Below are 19274 nucleotides of genomic sequence, written 5' to 3' on the forward strand. Positions count from 1 at the left end.
GGGCCTGGGCTGGGGATTCGAACCCGCCACCTTAGGTGTATGTGGCTGGCGCCTTAGCCGCTTGAGCCACAGGCGCCGAGCCTATTTTAGTGCTTTTACAAGCATTATTCATTTAACTTTTCCAAGAACCTACTGAGATAGGCATTATCCTTGGTTACACTACTAATAAAACCTAATGTTGTCATTTTTAAAAATTTAACATACCATAGTTACCTAGGAAGTTTATCACTGCAGCAAAAACTAGGACTATCCTGATTTCTAGTTATTAAGAAAAAAATATTAGGCTCAGTGCCCATAGCTCAGTGGTTAGGGGGCCAGCTACATACATGGAGGCAGGGGGCATCTAAAACCCCATCCGAGCCTGCTGAACAGTGACAACTGCAACAACAACAAAAACAGGCAGGTGTTGTGGTGGGTGCCTGTAGTTCTAGCTACTTGGGAGGCTAAGGCAGGAGAATCACTTAAACCCAAGAATTAGAGGTTGCTGTGACGTGATGGCAGTCTACTGAGGGTGACATAGTGAGACTCCGTCTCAAAAAAAAGAGAAGAAGAAAAAGAATTAAAGCCAGGTACAGTGGCTCACGCCTGTAATCCTAGCACTTGGAAGGCCGAGGCAAGTGGCCAAGCTCACAGATTCGAGACCAGCCTGAGCCAGAGTGAGACCCATCTCTAAAAAATAGCTGGGCGCAATGGCAGGCACCTGTAGTCCCAGCTACTTGGGAGGCAGGGACAAGAGGATCACTTGAACCCAAGAGTTTGAGGTTGCTGTGAACTAAGATGCCATAGCACTCTACCAAGAGTGATCAAGTGGGACTCTATCTCAAAAAAAAATGAGAAAAAAAATTACATAAAACCAAGAGAAAAAAATCCTTTTATAAAAGACATTTGCACTAGATTGTTTACTGCAGCTCAATTTATAATTGCCAAGATGTGGAAATAACCTAAATGCCCATCAACTCAGGAATGGATCAACAAGCTGTGGTATATATATACCATGGAATACTATTCAGCTATAAAAAGATAGTGACTTTGTATCTTTAGTATTAATCTGGATGGAGTTGAAACACATTCTTTTTCTTTCTTTCTTTTTTTTGGAGACAGAGTCTTACTTGGTTACCCTTGGTAGAGTGCAGTTGTGTCACAGCTCAGAACAAGCTCAAACTGTTGGGCTCAAACAATTTTCTCAGCCTCCCACGTAGCTGAGACTAAAGGCACCTGCCACAAAGTGCAGCTGTTTTTAGAGACAGAGTCTCGCTCTTGCTCAGGCAGGTCTCAAACGTATAAGCTCAGGCAATCCACTCTCCTTGGCCTCCCAGTATGCTAGGAATACAGGCGTCTGAGCCTCCATGCTGGGCCTTTGAAACACATTCTTCTCAGTAAAGAATCACAAGAATGGAAAAGCAAGCTCAATGCCATACATAGGACAGTGGTTAGGGCACCAGCCACATGTACTGAGGCTGGTGGGTTTAAACTTGGCCCAGGCCAGCTAAACAATAATGACAACTGCAACAAAAAATAGCTGGGCATTGTGATGGGCACCTATAGTCCCAACTACTTGGGAGGCCGAGGCAAGAGAATTGCTTTAGCCCAAGAGTTTGAGGTTGCTGTGAGCTGTGATGCCACAGCACTTGACAGAGGGTGACATGGTAAGACTGTCTCAAAAAAAAAAACCAAAAACAAAAAAGAATGGAAAAGCAAGTATATAATGTATTCAATGTTAATATAAAGGCAGCAGATGATCCAATTAATGCCCACATAGGAGAAAAACTCAATTCAATCCATTTTGGAGGGAGGGGGAATGAAGGAGGCAGGGAAAGTGGGTGTCGGGGTGCTCCCACTTAATGGGCACAATGTAGGGGTATATGGCATCCCTTTTGGTGTGGGTCACAACCACAAGGAAGATCGATCTAACAAATTCAAATATTGTGACCTCGTTGTTTATACCCTCACATTAACCTGAAATAATAAATAAATAAATCCAAGTTAATGAGAATAAACAAATATTTATACATTTAAAATAAAAAGGAAAAGCTGTGCCCATAGCTCAATGGATAGGATGCCGACCACATACACCCAGGCTGGCGGGTTCAAACCGGCCCGGGCCAGTTAGACAACAATGGTAACTGTGACAAAAAAATAGCCAGGCGTTGTGGTGGGCGACTGTAGTCCCACCTACTTGGGAGGCTGGGGCAAGAGAATCGCTTAAGCACAAGAGTTTGAGATTGCTGTAAACTGTGACACCATGGCACTCTATCAAGGGTAACATAGTGAGACTCTATCTCAAAAAAAAACAACACTTTTTTTCTGGCTCAGTGCCCTTAGCACAGTGGTTACAGTGCCAGCCACATGCACTAAGGCTGGTGGGTTCAAGCCCGACCCTGGCCAGCTAAGCTACAATGAAAACTACAACAACAACAACAAATAGTTGGGCGCTGTGGCAGGCACTTCTGGTCCCAGCTACTTGGGAGACTGAGGCAAGAGAATCAGTTAAGCCCAAGAGTTTGAGGTTGCTGTGAGCTGTGACACCACAGCACTCTACCAAGAGTGGTATAGTGAGACTATCTCCAAAAAAACAAAACAAAACAAACCTTCTTTCCTTGAGGATAGGTATTCTATTCCTCTGCTGTGTTAATTGTTGCAGTGGAAACGTTCAGCTGCCCAATGTACTTCTTATCCCTTCCACCTTTGGTTTTATCTCTTTTTGTTTCATTTTTTGAAATATTTTCTGAAACTTATTTGTGGATTCAGTTTTTCTCCAGAGGTCGCACTGTGTTCCCCTAAAAAATTTTTTTCTTTTTTTTGAGACAGAATCTCACTCTGATGTTCTGGGTAGTGGGCCCTGGTGTCATAATTCACAGCAACCTCAAACTCTTAAGCTAGCTGGGACTACAGGTGTGTACCACAATGCCTGGATAGTTTTTCTGTTTTTATTTTTTTCTTATTTATTTATTTTTTGGAGACAGAATCTTACTATGTTGCCCTCGGTAGAGTACCCTGGCGTCAAGCTCACAGCAACCTCCTACTCTTGGGCTCAAGTACTTCTCTTCCCTCAGCCTCCTGAGTATCTGGGACTATAGGCACCCATCACAACACCAGGCTGTTTTTTTGTTGCAGCTGTCACTGTTGTTTAGCTGGCCTGGTCCATCAAACCCACCAGCCTCGATGCATGTGGCCGGCACTGTCACCACTGTGCTACAGAAGCCGAGCCAGTTTTTATTTTTAGTAGAGACATTGGATAGTAGGCAGTTAAAACTTCACTTCAGTTTACTTAGGAAGTCAAGTCAGTCAGTGCATTATATTAAATGTGACAAATCTACTAGTTTGCTCCTTACATTCTTAAATAACTCATACCATGAGGTGATATGGCAGGGAGAAACAAATAAACCAGCATGCAGGAAGATGAGATGCCAGGAAAATGTGGCCAAGGGAAAGAAATGGTAGTAGGAATAGTTTTAAATATCAAGGCCACTTAAAACAAGCGGCAGTAAACTAAAACTATCATTTCTGCATAACACTTTGTCCTCAATTAACTACTTTGAAAATTACAGCCAAGCAAACCACAAATATTTTAACGGTGTATGTTTGGATGATGTGTCTCCTGTCCCCTATTGTTTTTTTAAATTAATGTTCAGTTTCCCAACTCAATTTTTCATTCATTTGATGAAGTACTTTGTGTTCTACAGCTTGGGTTTAGGCATTTATCAATGCATTGTTGATTTGTGGACTCACTAATAAAATCCTAAACTTCATTTCTTTTGCCTTTTCCTGAATCATGAATTGGTCTGTTGACATATTAAGCAACATCATGTGTGTAGCCAGGAGTTTGCTTTATCGTGCTCCAGATTTCTCAAGTCTGATATTAAGTCTGGCATAGTCTTATGAATAAAAATGATTGAGGAATATTGTATTATTTTCCATTATTTCTCTGAATAGCATTAAAGCAGTTCTGAGATTTTATACATGGCTTCTCTTTTATGGGCTCAATCTATTTATTTTTATTTATTTATTTATTTATTTAAGACAGAGCCTCAAGCTGAGCCCCTGGGTAGAGTGCCATGGCTTCACTGCTCACAGCAACCTCCAACTCCTGGGCTCAAGCGAGTCTCCTGCCTCAGCCTCCCAAGTAGCTGGGACCACAGGCACCTGCGACAGTGCCCGCCTATTTTTTGGTTGCAGCCATTATTGCTGTTTGGCGGGCCCGGGCTGGATTCCAACCCACCACCTTAGGTGTATGTGGCTGGCGCCTTAGCTGCTTGAGCCACAGGCGCCGAGCCAGCTCAATCAAAAGAATTTAAATTTGATTACATTCTATCTACATTATATTGTTTTCCCATTTTTAATATTAACAGATTTGATTAAATTAACCTTACATTATAGCCAATGAACCCTAATTTTAGGTTATTTTTGAAAGCTCAGTATCATACTTAACATGTTCTTTGAGGTCCCAGTAAAATATATTACTGTATTTATATTTATCTAAATATTGTTTTTAGCATTTCTTTTACATCTTACTTTTTATACTAGATTCTCACATAATTGTTTCTTTATTTTTTTGAGATAAAGTCTCACTCTGTCACCCTTGGTCGAGTGCCATGGTGTCTCAACTCACAGCAACCTCAAACTCTTGGGCTCAAGCAATTCTCTTGTCTTAGCCTCCCAAGTAGCTAGGACTACAGGCATCGACCACGATGCCTGCCATTTTTTACAGACCAGGTCTAGCTTAAACTTAGGCTGTTCTCAAACTCAGGCAATCCACCTGCCTCGGCCTCCCAGAGTGATCAGATTACAGGCATGAGCCATCTTGCTTGGCCCTCCTTTTTTATGTATTTATTTACTTTTATTTATTTATTTTTTGGGAGACAGAGTCTCACTATGTCGCCCTCGATAGAGTGCCATGGCGTCACAGCTCACAGCAACCTCAAACTCTTGGGTTTAAGCAAGTCTCTTGCCTCAGCCTCCCAAGTAGCTGGGACTACAGGAGCCTGCCAGAATGTCCGGCTATTTTTTTTGTTGCAGTTGTCATTGTTGTTTAGTTGGCCCGGATTGGGTTCGAACCCGCCACCCTCGGTGCATGTGGCTGGCACTATAACCACTGTGCTACAGATGCCGAGCCACGGCTATTTTTTGTTGTTGTTATTGTAGTGTCATTGTCGTTTGGCAGGCCCAGGCCAGGTTTGAACCCATCAGCCCCAACGTATGTGGCTGGCACCCTAGGCGCTGAGCTTCAGGCACCGAGCCCTTAGGGTTTCATCACAAAAAAATAAACAATCCCATCTACCATGGGGCAAGAGATGTGAACAGAACTATCTATAATGAAGACAGAAGAATGACTAACAAACATTTGAAAAAATGCTCATCATCCTTGATCATCAGAGAAATCCAAATCAAAACCCCCAGAGATATCACCTAACCCCAGTAAGAATGACCCACATCACAAAGTCTCAAAGCTACAGAAGTGGAGATGTAGCATGGATGTGGAGAGAAGGGAACACTTTTACATTGCTGGTGGGACTGTATACTAATACAACCGTTTTGGAAGGAAGTATGGTGAATCCTCAAAGAACTCAAATTAGAGCTCCCATTTGATCCTGCAATCCCATTACTAGGCATCTACTCAGAAGAAGAAAATCATTTCATCATAAGGACATGTGCACTAAACTGTCTATCACAGCTCCATTTATAATAGCCAAGATGTGGAAACAACCTAAATGCCCACCAACCCAGGAATGGATTAACAAGCTGTGGCATGTGTATACCACGGAGTACTATTCAGTCATTAAAAAAGATGGAGACTTTACATCCAATTAACCTGGATTGAGTTGGAACACATTCTTCTCAGTAAAGTATCAAATGAATGGAGAAGAATCCAATGTACTCAACTCTAATATGAAGGCAGTAGATGATCTAACACAAGGTGGGGAGTAGGGGAATTTGGAGTGGGGAAAGGCAAGAAGGGAGGTGGATGGGGGGGTTATGGTGTACGGCACACCTCTTGGGGGCAGGACGTAACTACAAGAAGGACTTTACCTAACAAATACTATCAGTGTAATCTAATTCTCTGTACCCTCAATGAATCCCAAACAATGAAACAACAGAAAAGAGGGCTGCACGTGTGGCTCAGTGGGTAGGTTGCCAGCCCCATATACCAAGGGTCGTGGGTTCAAACCTGGCCCTGGCCAAACTGCAACAAAAAAATAGCTGGGTGTTGTGGCAGACACCTGTAGTCCCAGCTGCTCGGGAGGCTGAGGCAGGAGAATTGTCTAAGCCCAGGAGTTGGAGGTTGCTGTGAGCTGTGATGCCACAGTACTCTACCGAGAGCGATAAAGTGAGACTCTGTCTCTAAAAGTAAGAAGAAAAAAAAAAAAGACTTAAATAACAAAAAAGAAAGAACAAAAATGAAAAGTGCAAGCCAGGTGTGATGAGGTGGTTCATACCTGTAATCCTAGCACTCTGGGAGGCCAACGTGGGTAGATTGCCTAAGCTCCCAGGTTGGAAACCAGCCTGAGCCAGAGCCAGAGTGAGACCTAATCTCTAAAAAACAGCCAGGTGTTGTGGCAGGCAGTCCCAGGTACTCAGGAGGCTGAGGCAAGAGAATCACTTGAACCCAAGAGTTTGAGGTTGCTGGGAGCTATGATGCCATAGCACTCTACCGAGGGCGACAAAATAAGACTATTATCTCCAAAAAAAAAAAAAGAAAGAAAGAAAAAGAAAAAAACTGCTGAATGGTACATGAGAGTTTCTTTTGGTAGGGTAATGAAAATGTTCTAAAATTGAGCATCATAATGGTTGTACAACTCCATAAGAGTATGTAGTAATTACAAAATTACAAATAAAAATCCACTGAATTATAGATTTCAAATGTGTGCCATGTGAATTATCTCAACAAAGTTGGTTTTTCAAAAATACTGAGAACAGGGTGGCGCCTACGGCTCAAAGGAGTAAGGCACCGGCCCCATATGCTAACGGAGGTGGGTTCAAACCCAGCCCCAGCCAAAAAAAAGTCAACTAAAGAAAAAGAATGGTTGACTTAAAAAAATAATAATAAAAATATTGTGAACAGATCACTACATAATGTTTGTCAAATAACTCAGCAAAAATTACAAGAATTTAGTTTCGTTTCCCTGGAAAAAAATTTATACCATTTATTTTTTTATCTGAATATAATTCATGAGGCATAAGCACAATTTTGCTACATCTACATATTGCACTGTCATGAAGTCAAGGCCTCCAGCACATATACCACTGAAGCAACACACACTGTATCCACCAATTATTCCATTGTCAAAAATAAAGATTTCTTAGTCCTTTTTTGGAGGGGTAGAGGGAGAGAGGGAGAGAGTCTCACTCTGTTGCCTCATAGTAGCCTTAAACTCCTGGGTTCAAGCAATCCTGCCCCAGTCTCCCAAGTATAGGGAACTCAGAACTATAGGTGCCTACAACAATACCTGGGTAATTTCTCCATTTTTAGCAGAGATGGGCTCAGGGTGGTCTCAAGCTCCTGAGCTCAAGGAATCCCAGAGTGCCAGGAGTATATACATGCACAGCATTTACCAGATCTCTTAGTCTTTGTGCTTAATGTATTATAGGATAAGTAGTATAAGGTTACCAAGCACAAAAAAATTAAATACAGTATTAGAATATACTCAGTAAAGGTAGTAAAATGGAAATTCAAATGTAATCAAAACACTATTTTTTTACTTTATAGCATGCAACAGTATAAACAGATTTTAACAATTCTTTTATGGGATACTGACCATTCCCCCCACTTACAGACTACTAATCTAAACAAACAAAATTTTTTTTGAGACAGAGTCTCATTGTATTGCCCTCGGTAGAGTGCCATGGCATCACAGCTCACAAAAACCTCAAACTCTTGGGCTTAAGCAAGCTCTTGCCTCAGCCTCCCAAGTAGCTGGGACTACAGGCACCCACCATAACACCTGGTTATTTTTTGTTGAGGCTGTCGTCATTGTTGTTTAGCTGGCCAGGGCTGGGTTCGAACCTAACAGCCTCGGTGTATGTGGCTGGCGCCATAACCACTGTGCTATGGGGGAACGAGCCCAAACAATTATCTATTTCCCTAAATAAATCAGCATTACCAGTCAATAGATGAATAAAGGAAATCACAGAAAGTATGTAGTTTTCTAAGTCATCAGAAGAAACATACACACACATATAAAACAAAGAAAAATAAGCAAATAAAGAAAACTCTTTAAGTTTTTAAAAACTCAATTTTAAGGCTGGGCAGAGTGACTCACACCTGTAATCCTAGTGCTCTGGGAGGCCAAAAAGGGAGGATCACTTAAATCCAGGAGTTGGACCAGTCTAAGCAACTCTGAGACCCTGTCTCTACTAAAACCAGAAAAAGGCTCAGCACCTATAGCTCAGCAGGTAGGGCACTGGCCATGTATATCAGGGCTGGCAGGTTCAAACCCAGCCCGGGCCTGCCAAACAACAATGACAATTACAACTACAACAACAATAGCCAGATGTTCTGGCCAGCACCTGTAGTACCAGCTAATTCAGAGGCTGAGGCAAGAGAATCACTTAAGCCTAAGAGTATGAGGTAGCTATGAACTATGATATCACAGCATTCTATGCAAGGTGACCAAGTGAGACTCTGTCTCCAAAAAAAAAACCAGAATAAAAATTAGCCAGTTGTGATAGCACATGTCTATAGTCCCAGCAACTCAAGAGGCTGAGCCCAGGAATCTGAGGTTGCGCTGAACTATGATGGACCCTACTTGCACTCTGCCTCAGTGACAACAAAACACTATCTTAAAAAAAAAAAAGTCAATTTTAAGTTTGTAAAAACTAAAATTTTTCTGCAAGATAATAATCCTAACATAAGGAAGCAACCAACAGGCTTGGCGCCTGTGGCTCAAGCAGCTAAGGCGCCAACCACATACACCTGAGCTGGCTGGTTCAAATCCAGCCTGGAACCACCAAACCACAATGACGGCTGCAACCAAAAAATAGTCGGGTGTTGTGGCAGGCTTCTATAGTCCCAGCTACTTGGGAAGTGGAGGCAGGAGCATCGCTTGAGCCCAGGAATTGAAGGTTGCTGTGAGCTGTGATGGCTATCGCACTCTACCCAGGGCGACAGCTTGAGGCTCTGTCTCAAAAAAAAAAAAAAAGGAAGCAACCAATCAACACAGAAAGTATGGGATCCAAAGAAGCAGACTGAAACTTAAGACAATTACCAGAAGAAAAATTCAGACTTATGGGGCCAAGCATGATCCCAGCACTGTGAGAGGCAGAGACAGGAGACAGGTAGATCACCTGAGCTCATGGGTTCAAGACCAGCCTGAGCAAAAGTGAGACCCCTGTCTGGGCATTATGGAGGGCACCTATAGTCCCACTATACTTGAGAGGCTAAGGTAAGAGAATCACTTGAGCCCAAGAGTTTGAGGTTACTGTGAGCTATGATGCCACAGTACTCTAAAGGAGGCAAGAAAGTGAGACTGTGTCCAAAAAAGAAAGAAAAATTCAGACTTGGCTTGGCACCTGTGGCTCAAGTGGCTAAGGCACCAGCCACATACACCTAAGGTGGTGGGTTTGAATCTAGCCCGAGCCCACCAAACAACAATGATGGCTGCAACCAAAAAAAAATAGCCAGGCATTGTGGCAGGCGCCTATGGTCCCAGCTACTTGGGAGGCAGAGGCAGGAGACTCTGGCTTGAGCCCAGGAGTTGGAGGTTGCTGTGAGCTGTGATGCCACAGCACTCTACCCAGGGGGATAGCTTGAGGCTCTGTCTCGAAAAGAAAAAGAAAAAGAAAAATTCAGACTTGAAACTTTCTTCCAACAAGAACATAGGGAAATGAGAATCATATACTTCACTACTCAGTAAATACAACTCTTCAGAATGATGTCTTCATACTTCTTAAAGCTCTAGCTAAAGACAAAACCAAACATTGCAAGGATTCTTATGTATAGTTTAAAACACAATATGTAATCTTAGTTTACTAGGGGCAAAGAAAATAAGGAAACTCTAAGATTCATCCCCGAATCAAGATTTTTCCTTATGTTACACCTTACCTCACATTTTGAGTAGGATTCCACCTTTCAGAGGGCAGTTCTCCACTCTGTGGGTCATCTACAGGTGGATGAAGAATTGAAATGCAAACATCTCCATTCTATGAGACAAAAAACATCATATTCAGTAAATACTCAAAAAACAATATAGAAAAGAGGACATCAATTCTCTTGAAGTTCCCTTCATTCTTTGAAATCATATCTTTTCCTTGGGGGAAAAAAACAATCCTACTTTTTCTTCATGGTCAAAATCAAAGTTAAGAATTAATTTTTTCTTTTTATAATATTTTAATTAATTTATTTCAAAATATTAGAAGGGTATAAATGTTTTTGGTTACATCTATTAATTTTGTTATGCTTCAGTTAGGGTTATAAGTGTGCCTACCACCCAGACAGTGTTTATTTTACTGATTAGGTAGGTGGTTTTGGCCCAACTTCCTCACCCCCAAAAAAAAAAAAAAATATATATATATATATATATATATGTGTGTGTGTGTGTGTGTGTGTGTATTTGAGACTGAGTCACACTGTCACACTCTGTCACCCTGGGTAGAGTGCCATAGCATCATCATAGCTTATAGCAAACTCAAAACTCTTGGGCTTGAGCAATCCTTGTGCCTCAGTCTTCTGAGTAGCTGGGACTACAAGTCTGTGCACTACTCCTGGCTAGTTTTTCTATTTTTAGTAGAGACAGGGTCTTGCCCTTGCTCAGGCTGGTCTCCAACTACTAAGCTCAAGCATTCTCCTGGCATTGACCTCCTAAAGTGCTAAGATTACAGGTGCCAGCCACCATGCCCAGCCCACTTCTACATATTATATATCCTTTAAAGAATTTTAAGTGATGAGAATAAAGCTGTTTTATTCTTCCAATTAGACACCATTTCCAGTTTTCTTTGTTCCTTTGTGTAGATCCAGATTTCCATCAAGTTTCATTTTTCTTTGGAATGATCTTGACTTTTCTTATAGCCAGTGATAAATTCTTTTAGTTTTTATAATTTTAAATAGCTTAATTTGTTTTTATTTTTGAATTTTTTCTTTTTAAGAGACAGAGTCTCACTTTATCACCCTTGGTAGAATGCTGTGGCATTCTACAGCAACCTCCAGCTTTTGGGTTTAGGCAATTCTCTTGCCTCAGCCTCCCAATAGCTAGGACTATAGGCGCTGGCCACAACACCCAGCTACTGTTTTTGTTGTTGCAGTTTGGCCGGGCCCAGGTTCGAACCCACCACCCTCGGTATATAGGGCCAGCACCCTACTCACTGAGCCATAGGCACCGCCCAGTAATAATTTTTTTTTTTTTGAGACAGATTCTTTGTTCTGTTGCCCAGGCTAGAGTGCCACGGTCTCAACCTAGCTCACAGAAGCCTCAAACTCATGGAGGCAAACAACCCTCCTGCCTCAGTCACCCAAGTAGCTGAGACTATCGGTGTGAGCCATGAGGCTCATTTTTCCTAGACATGGGGTTTCGCTGTTGCTGAGGCTAGTCTCAAACTCCCGAACTCAAGTGATCCTCAAGTAACGCTAGGATTATGGGTGTGTGCCACACCTGGCCAACATTTCTTAATACTATAAATATTCATTTTAACAAATCTCCAAGATATTTTTCTTACTGAGTAAAGAAACAATGTCCCTATAGTACAATCTTTCTAAAATAAACGTATGTAAAAAAGAATTTGACAAGTATGATAAATTAAGATTCAAGAGAATCTTGAGAACCAGCCAAATTTATCTTTGTTTTCAGATACATCTGTACCTAAAGTACATAAAAAGGATAAAATCTGACCTTGCTTAAAATCTGCCCAAAGAGGCTGGGCACGGTGGCTCATTCCTGTAATCCTAGCACTCTAGGAGGCCAAAGAGTGCATATAGTTCATGGGTTTGAGACCAGCCTGAGCAAAAGCAAGACCCCATCTCTACTAAAAATAGAAAAACTGAGGCAAGAGGATCGCTTGAGCCTAAGAGTTGGAAGTTGCTATGAGCTATGACACCATGGTACTCTACCCAGGACAACAGCTTGAGACTTCAACTCAAAAAAAAAAAAAAGAATCTGCCCAGAGAGATGCTACAATTACCTTTAATATCAATCACAAGTATCACAACTATGTCTTACATAAACCAAAAATATGTCTCACAACAACTTAACTATAACTTCCTAAAGTATACAGTTATCTCAAGTAATCTACCTGCCTTGGCCTTCCAAAGTGCTAGGATTATAGGCGTGAGCCACTGTGTCAGCCTAAAGCAGCAGTTCTCAACCTGTGGGTTGTAACCCCATTGGTGGTCGAACAACCCTTTCAGAGGGGTTGCCTAAATACATCCTGCATATCAGATATTTATATTACGATTCATAACAGTTCATAAATTACAGTTATGAAGTAGCAATGACAATAGTTTTATGGTTGGGGGTCACCACAACGTGAGGTACTGTATTAAAGGGTCATAGCATTATGAAGGTTGAGAACCACTGGCCTAAAGTATACAGTCAGATTAACTCGTCACTGTGGTTATTACATTTTGCTTCATGAACTATTTTTTTTTTTTTTTTTGAGACAGAGCCTCAAGCTGTCCCCCTGGGTAGCATACCGTGGCATCATAGCTCATAGCAACCTCTAACCCCTGGGCTCAAGCGAGTCTCCTGCCTCAGCCTCCCAAGTAGCTGGGGCCATAGGCGCCCGCCACAACGCCTGGCTATTTTTTGGTTGTAGCCGTCGTCGTTTGGTAGGCCTGGATTCGAACCCACCACCTTAGGTGTATGTGGCTGGCACCTTAGCCACTTAAGCCACAGGTGCCAAGCCTGCTTCATGAACTTAATGAACCTGATTCACAAATACACTTAGATTAAGGGCTGAGTGAGGTGGCTCTTGCCTGTAATCCTAGTACTCTGGGAGGCAGAGGTGGGTGGATCACCTAAGCTCAGGAGTTCAAGACCAACCTGAACAAGAGTGAGAACTCCATCTCTTAAAAATAGCCAGGCATTGTGGCGAGCACCTATAATCCCAGCTACTTGGGAGATTGGGACAAGAGGATCATTTGAGCCCAAGAGTTTGAGGTTGCTGTGAGCTTTGATGCCACAGCACTCAACCCAGGGTGACAGACTGAGACTCTGTCTCAAAAAACCAGAAAAACAATATACACACACATATATTAATTCAAACACGTAAGATTGCCAATCATATGCAATGTGAATGCTATTGAACAGCAAAGACAAGGTAAGTAAAACAGTAACTTATCTCTTGAAATTGAGTCTAAAACAGAAGGTAAGAGTTAATAGTTTCAAAAAACCTGGAGGAAGGCTTGGCACCCGTAGTACAGTGGCAACAGCCACATACACCAAAGCTGGCAGGTCCCAACCCAGTCCAAGCCAGCTAAACAACTGCAATAAAAAAATAGCCGGTGTTGTGGGTGCCTGTAGTCCCAGCTACTTGGGAGGCTGAGACAAGAGAATCAGAGCCCAAGAGTTGGAGGTTGCTGTGAGCTGTGATGCCACGCACTCTACAGAAGGCAACATAGTGAGACTTCATTGCAAAAAAATAAACAAAACCTGGAGTACAACTAAATAAAATGTAAAAATCTTACATATATAACACAAATTTAGACACACACAAATATGTGCATGTAAATGTATATTTATGTAAATAACCATTAACAAGATAATAATTACTAAGAAATATTTTTTAAGATATTCTTTTTTTTATTTTAGACTTTATTCTAATTAATATGAGGGTACAATATTTAGGTTACACTGTTCTCACTTCCAGGGTAAAGTTCCATTTGTGGGAGAGTTCCTCCCCCAGGGGGCATGTTATATACCTTCACAATGTGCACAATAGGTGAAATCCCACCTTATTCCCTCCCTTCTTCTGCCGTCCCTCCTCCTACCCTCCTACATCCCTCGACCCCAAAAGTGGACGATAATAGTGTTTAATTGTTCTTTGGAACATGTAATTGTTTGTATATTGATTTCATATTAGTATGGAGTACATTGGATATTCATCTTTCCATTCTTGTGATACTTTACTAAGAAGAATGTATTTCAACTCCATCCAGGTAAATGTAAAAGCTGTAAAGTCTCCATCTTTTTAATGGCTGCATAATATTGCATGGTATACATATACCACATTTTGTGGATCCATTCATGGGTTGATGGGAACTTAGGTTGCTTTCACGACTTGGCAATTATGAACTGAGCCACAACAAACATTCTAGTGCAAATGTCTTTGTGGTAAAATGATTTGTTCTTCTGGATAGATACCTAGTAATGGGATTGCAGGGTCAAATGGAAGGTCTACATTTAGATCTTTGAGGATTCTCCATACTTCTCTCCAAAATGGCTATATTAGTTTGCAATCCCAACAGCAGTGTAGAAGGCTTCCCTACTCTCCCCATCCATGCCAGGTTTTGGGACTTTGTGAGTAGGGTTAATCTTGATAGGGTTAAGTGATATCTTAAAGTGGTTTTGACTTGCATTTCTCAGACAACTAAAGACAATGAGCATTTTTCCATATGTTTGTTAAGCCTTTTGTCTGTCATCCTCTGAGAAGTTTCTGTTCAAATCATTTGCCCACTTACAGAAGAGTCATTATTTTCTTTTTGTTTAAATTGAGTTCTCTGTAGATTCTAGTTATCAGGCCTTTGTCAGATTCATAACATGCAAAAATCTTTTCCCATTCTGAGGACTGTTTGCTTGTTTGTGGTATTCTTAGCTGTGCAAAAGCTTTTTAGTGCAATCAAGTCCCAGCTGTTTATTTTTGGTGTTACTGCAATAGCTACGGGGTCTTCCTCATAAAGTTTTTTCTCAGGCCAATATCTTCAAGCATTTTCCCCATACTCTCTTCTATAATTTTTATTGTTTCATGTCTTAAATTTGTATCTTTTATACAAGGAGAATCAATTTTGAGAAAAGAAAAAGCAGAGGATGTCAACAAATGGAAGAACATACCATGCTCATGTCTGAGAAGAATCAACACTGTTAAAATGTCCATACTACCCAAAGAAATCTATAGATTTAATGCAATCCCCATCAAAGCACCAATGTCATACTCTAAATATCTTGAAAAAATAGTACTTCGACTCATATAGAACCAGAAAAAAACCCAAAAAGCAAATAATTTTTTTTTTTTTTGGCTGAGTCTCACTATATCACCCTGGGTGGAGTGCCCTTTTGTCACAGCTCACAGCAACCTCCAGCTCCTGGGCTTAGGCAATTCTCTTGCCTCAGCCTCCCAAGTAACTGGGACTACAGACACCCACCACAACGCCTGGCTATTTTTTGTTGCAGTTCAGCCAGGGCTGGGTTTGAACCCACCACCCTCGGTATATGGGGCCAGCACCCTACCAACTGAGCCACAGGTACCACCAGCAAATACCATTTTTAGAAATAAAAACAATTCTGGAGGCATCACGTTGCCAGATTTCAGGTTATATTACAAGTCTATAGTGATCAAGACAACACGGTATTAGCACAAAAACAGAGACATAGATCTATGGAAGAGGATAGAGAATCTATTGATGAACCCAGCCACATATCATCATTTAATCTTTGATAAGCCTAACAAAAACATGCAATGGGGAAAATAATCCTTATTTAACAAGAAATATTTTTAAAGGAATACAATTTTAATAAACACGCTAAACCTTTGTATTATCATTTAATATAACAAAAAAGTAAGGTAAAAAGGCATAGAAAAAAGAAGGTATATGGGTAGACAATACACTTGAGGTAAGGTAGAAATAAAAGGAAAGTCTTCACAATTTAGGAAGCATTGAGATAGGCCTTGTAATACAAGTACAATTTTAACCACCAATGTAAATTTAGACGTGAATCTTTCTGGAGAAACAAACCAACACCATAAATGCTAGAATAAAAAAGTGCCTGGGTACTTGTATTTGTTTTCTATTGCTATTATAACAGATTACCACAAATTTAGTGGTATAAAGCAAAACAAATTTATTACTTTATATTTCTGTAAGTCAAAGTCTGTCACGTCTCTCAAAGGACCAAAAGCATTACATTGACAACACTGCATTCTTTGCTTAAGGCTCTAAGAAAAATCCCATTCCTAGCTTGGTGCCCATATCACAGTGGTTACGGCACCAGCCATATACACTGATGGTGGAGGGTTCAAACCTGGCTCAGGCCAGCTAAAACAACAGCGAAACAACTGCAACAAAAAAAATAGCTGTGTGTTGTAGCGGGTACCTGTAGTCCCAGCTACTTGGGAGGCTGAGGCAAGAGAATCACTTAAGCCCAAGAGTTTGAGGCTGCTGTGAGCTATGACACTACAGCACTCTACTAAGGGTGACAGAGTGAGACTCTGTCTCTTTAAAAAAAAAAAAAAAGAAAGAAAGAAAAGTTCCGTTCCTTGCCCTTTCAAGCTACTATAGGGCAAACTTTTCCCTGGGCTTCCTTTCTCTATCTTTAAAGCAATCTTTTCTATTTCTCTCAGCCTTTCTTCTTCTTCTTCTTTCTTTTTTTTTTTTTGAGACAGAGTCTCACTTCGTTGCCCCCAGTAGAGAATTGACGAGTTATAGCTCACAGCAACCTCAAACTCTTGAGTTCAAGCAATTCTCTTGCCTCAGCCTCCCAAGTAGCTGGGATACTGGCGCCTGCCACAATGCCTGCCTATCTTTAGAGATGAGTCTCATGCTATCTCAGGCTGGTCTCAACCTCAGGAGCGCAGGTGATCCGCCCCACCTCAGCCTCTGGGATTACAGGTGTGAGCCACTGCCCAGCCTTCTCAGCCATTCTTCTAAGGCAGTGATTTTCAATCAATGTGCCATGAAAATTTTTAAAGAACGTTAATTATTTTTGAGAGAAAAATAAAAAAGCACAATAAGTGGTTCAAGTGTGCCCTGAGATTAAAAAAAAAAGGTTGAAAAACATTATTCTAAGGTGACTTCTCCTTTAATTCTCTCTTACACTTTTAAGGACCCTGGTGATTATCTAGCCAGATAATCCAGAATAATCTCCCTATTTTAAGGTCAACTGATTAGCCACCTTAATTCCCTTTTGCCATACAACCTAACATAGCCACAGGTTCCAGGGATTAGAATATGGACATTTGGGGGGACAATTATTCTATCTACCCTAGTAATGAACAGCCAAATCATAAGTAAGTTGCTTGGTTCAGAGTTTAATATGCTTTGAATAAAAGGGAACTATCTTAACATGATAAAGGACATTTGTGAAAAACTCAAAGCTAACAAACATCATATTCAATAGTGAAAGACTGAAAGCTATCCTCCTAAGATCAAAAAGAAGACAAGGAGCCGGGTGCAGTGGCTCACACCTGTAATTCTAGCACTCTGGGAGGCCCAGATAGGTGGATTGCTTGAGCTCATGAGTTCAAAATAAGCTTGAGCAAAAAATCGAGACCTGGTCTCTACTAAAATTGAAAAAATTGAAGCAAAAGTATTATCTGAGGAGCACTTGAAGCTCCTGGCCACACGCTCTGGGGCTGGTGGGTTCGAACCCAGCCCAGGCCTGCTAAACAAAAAACAACAACAACAACAACAACATAGCCGGGTGTTGTGACAGGCACCTGTAGTCCTAGCTACTAGGAAGGCTGAGACAAGAGAATCGCTTGAGCCCAAGAGTTTGAGGTTGCTATGAGCTATGACACCATTGCACTCTACCCAGGGTGATAAAGTGAGACTCTATCTGAATTAAACAAACAAACAAACAAACAAACAAACAAAAAAAGAGGATGGCTTGAGCCCAAGAGCTGGAGGTAGCTGTGAGCTATAACACGATGGCACCATGGCACTCTACCCGGGGGAACAGCTTGAAACCGTCTCAAAAAAAAAAAAAAAAAAAAAAGACAAGGAAGCATCTAGGCTGCTATTTAAACATCATTTTGGAAGTTTCTACCCAAAGGAATTAAGACCAAAAAAATGGGGGAAAGTAATTGAGTTGGGAGAAGTAAAACCATCTCATCTCTATTCACAGAAGACATGATCTTAAGAAACTAAAAGTACTAGAACTAATAAGCAAATTCAGTATAGTTATAGGATATGCAATGAACATTTAATCAATTTCTATATACCAGAAAGGATAAATCTAAGCAAGGAAGTTAAAGACCTGTATACTGAGAACTATAAAACACTGCTCAAAGAAATTTCAAAAGATAAATAAATGTGAAGACTTACAGTAAGATAGTGTTAATCTCCAATTTGATCTATAGATTCAATACAATCCCTATCTAAATTCTAACTTCCTCTTTTGCTCAAATACAAAAATGTGACCCTATAATTTAATGGAAATTTAAGGGAGGCAGTCAAAATAATTTTGAAAAAGAACAAAGAAGACTCACACTTCCCAATTTCAAAATTTACTACAAAGTTAACAGACAAGTAGCACTGGCTTAATGACAGACATTTAGATCAAATGAATACAATTAGGAATCCAGAAATAATCTCATATATCTATAACCAACTGATTCTGACTAGGATTTCAAGTCCTCTCAATGAAGAAAGAACAGTTTCTTCAATAAATGGTGAATCTCTACAAAGAAAATAAAAAACTGCTGCTGGAGCTAGAGAGTTGGAATCCAACCCAAGCCTGCCAAACAACAATGACAACTATAACCAAAAAATAGCCACCCATATTGCTTGAGCCCAAGAGTTTTAGGTTGCTATGAGCTGTGACGTCACAGCACTCTACCGAGGGCAACAAAGTGAGGCTCTGTCTCAGAAAAAAGAAAAAAAATTATGACATATCTATACCATAGAAGAGTATTCAGCCATAACAAGCAAAGTATCAATACATGCTACAAAGTGGATGCATCTTTGAAATAGTCTTCTGAAAGAAGCCAGACATAAAAGGTCACATGTATGATTTGATTTGGATTAATTAATTATCCATATAAATCTATAAAGACAAAAAGCAGACAGATGGTTGCCAGAGATTGAGGGGACGTGAGAATAGGGAGAAACTACCTAAATAGGCACAGTATTTTAAGCAAGAGCAATGGAAATGCTTTGCAACTAGATAGTGTAGAATAATTGTGCAGTATTTTATATGTCACTGAATCGTTCACCTGTTTCTTTTTTAAGACAGAGTCTTGGGCGGCATCTGTAGCCTAATGGGTAGGGCAACAGCCCCCTATACCCAGGGTGGTGGGTTCAAATCCAGCCCCGGCCAAACTACAAAAAAAAAAAATAGCCGGGCATTGTGGCAGGTGCCTGTAGTCCCAGCTACTTGGGAGGCTGAGGCAAGAGAATCGCCTAAGCCCAGGAG

The 19274-nt window shown here is 40.9% G+C and overlaps 1 protein-coding gene across 1 annotated transcript in view; it reads right to left on the reverse strand.

Moving 5' to 3' along the window:
• The window catches only part of UBE2R2 (ubiquitin conjugating enzyme E2 R2), a 109755-nt gene that overhangs the window by 10237 nt on the left and 80244 nt on the right, over positions 1 to 19274 (reverse strand). The window contains exon 3 of the mRNA XM_003800281.2: positions 10040 to 10137. Within this exon, the coding sequence (XP_003800329.1) occupies positions 10040 to 10137 (98 nt within the window). The remainder of the gene's footprint in view (positions 1 to 10039; positions 10138 to 19274) is intronic.

Source organism: Otolemur garnettii, unplaced genomic scaffold (genome assembly GCF_000181295.1).
Source record: "Otolemur garnettii isolate 467f Iridium unplaced genomic scaffold, OtoGar3 scaffold00172, whole genome shotgun sequence".
NCBI classification, from domain to species: Eukaryota; Metazoa; Chordata; class Mammalia; order Primates; family Galagidae; genus Otolemur; species Otolemur garnettii.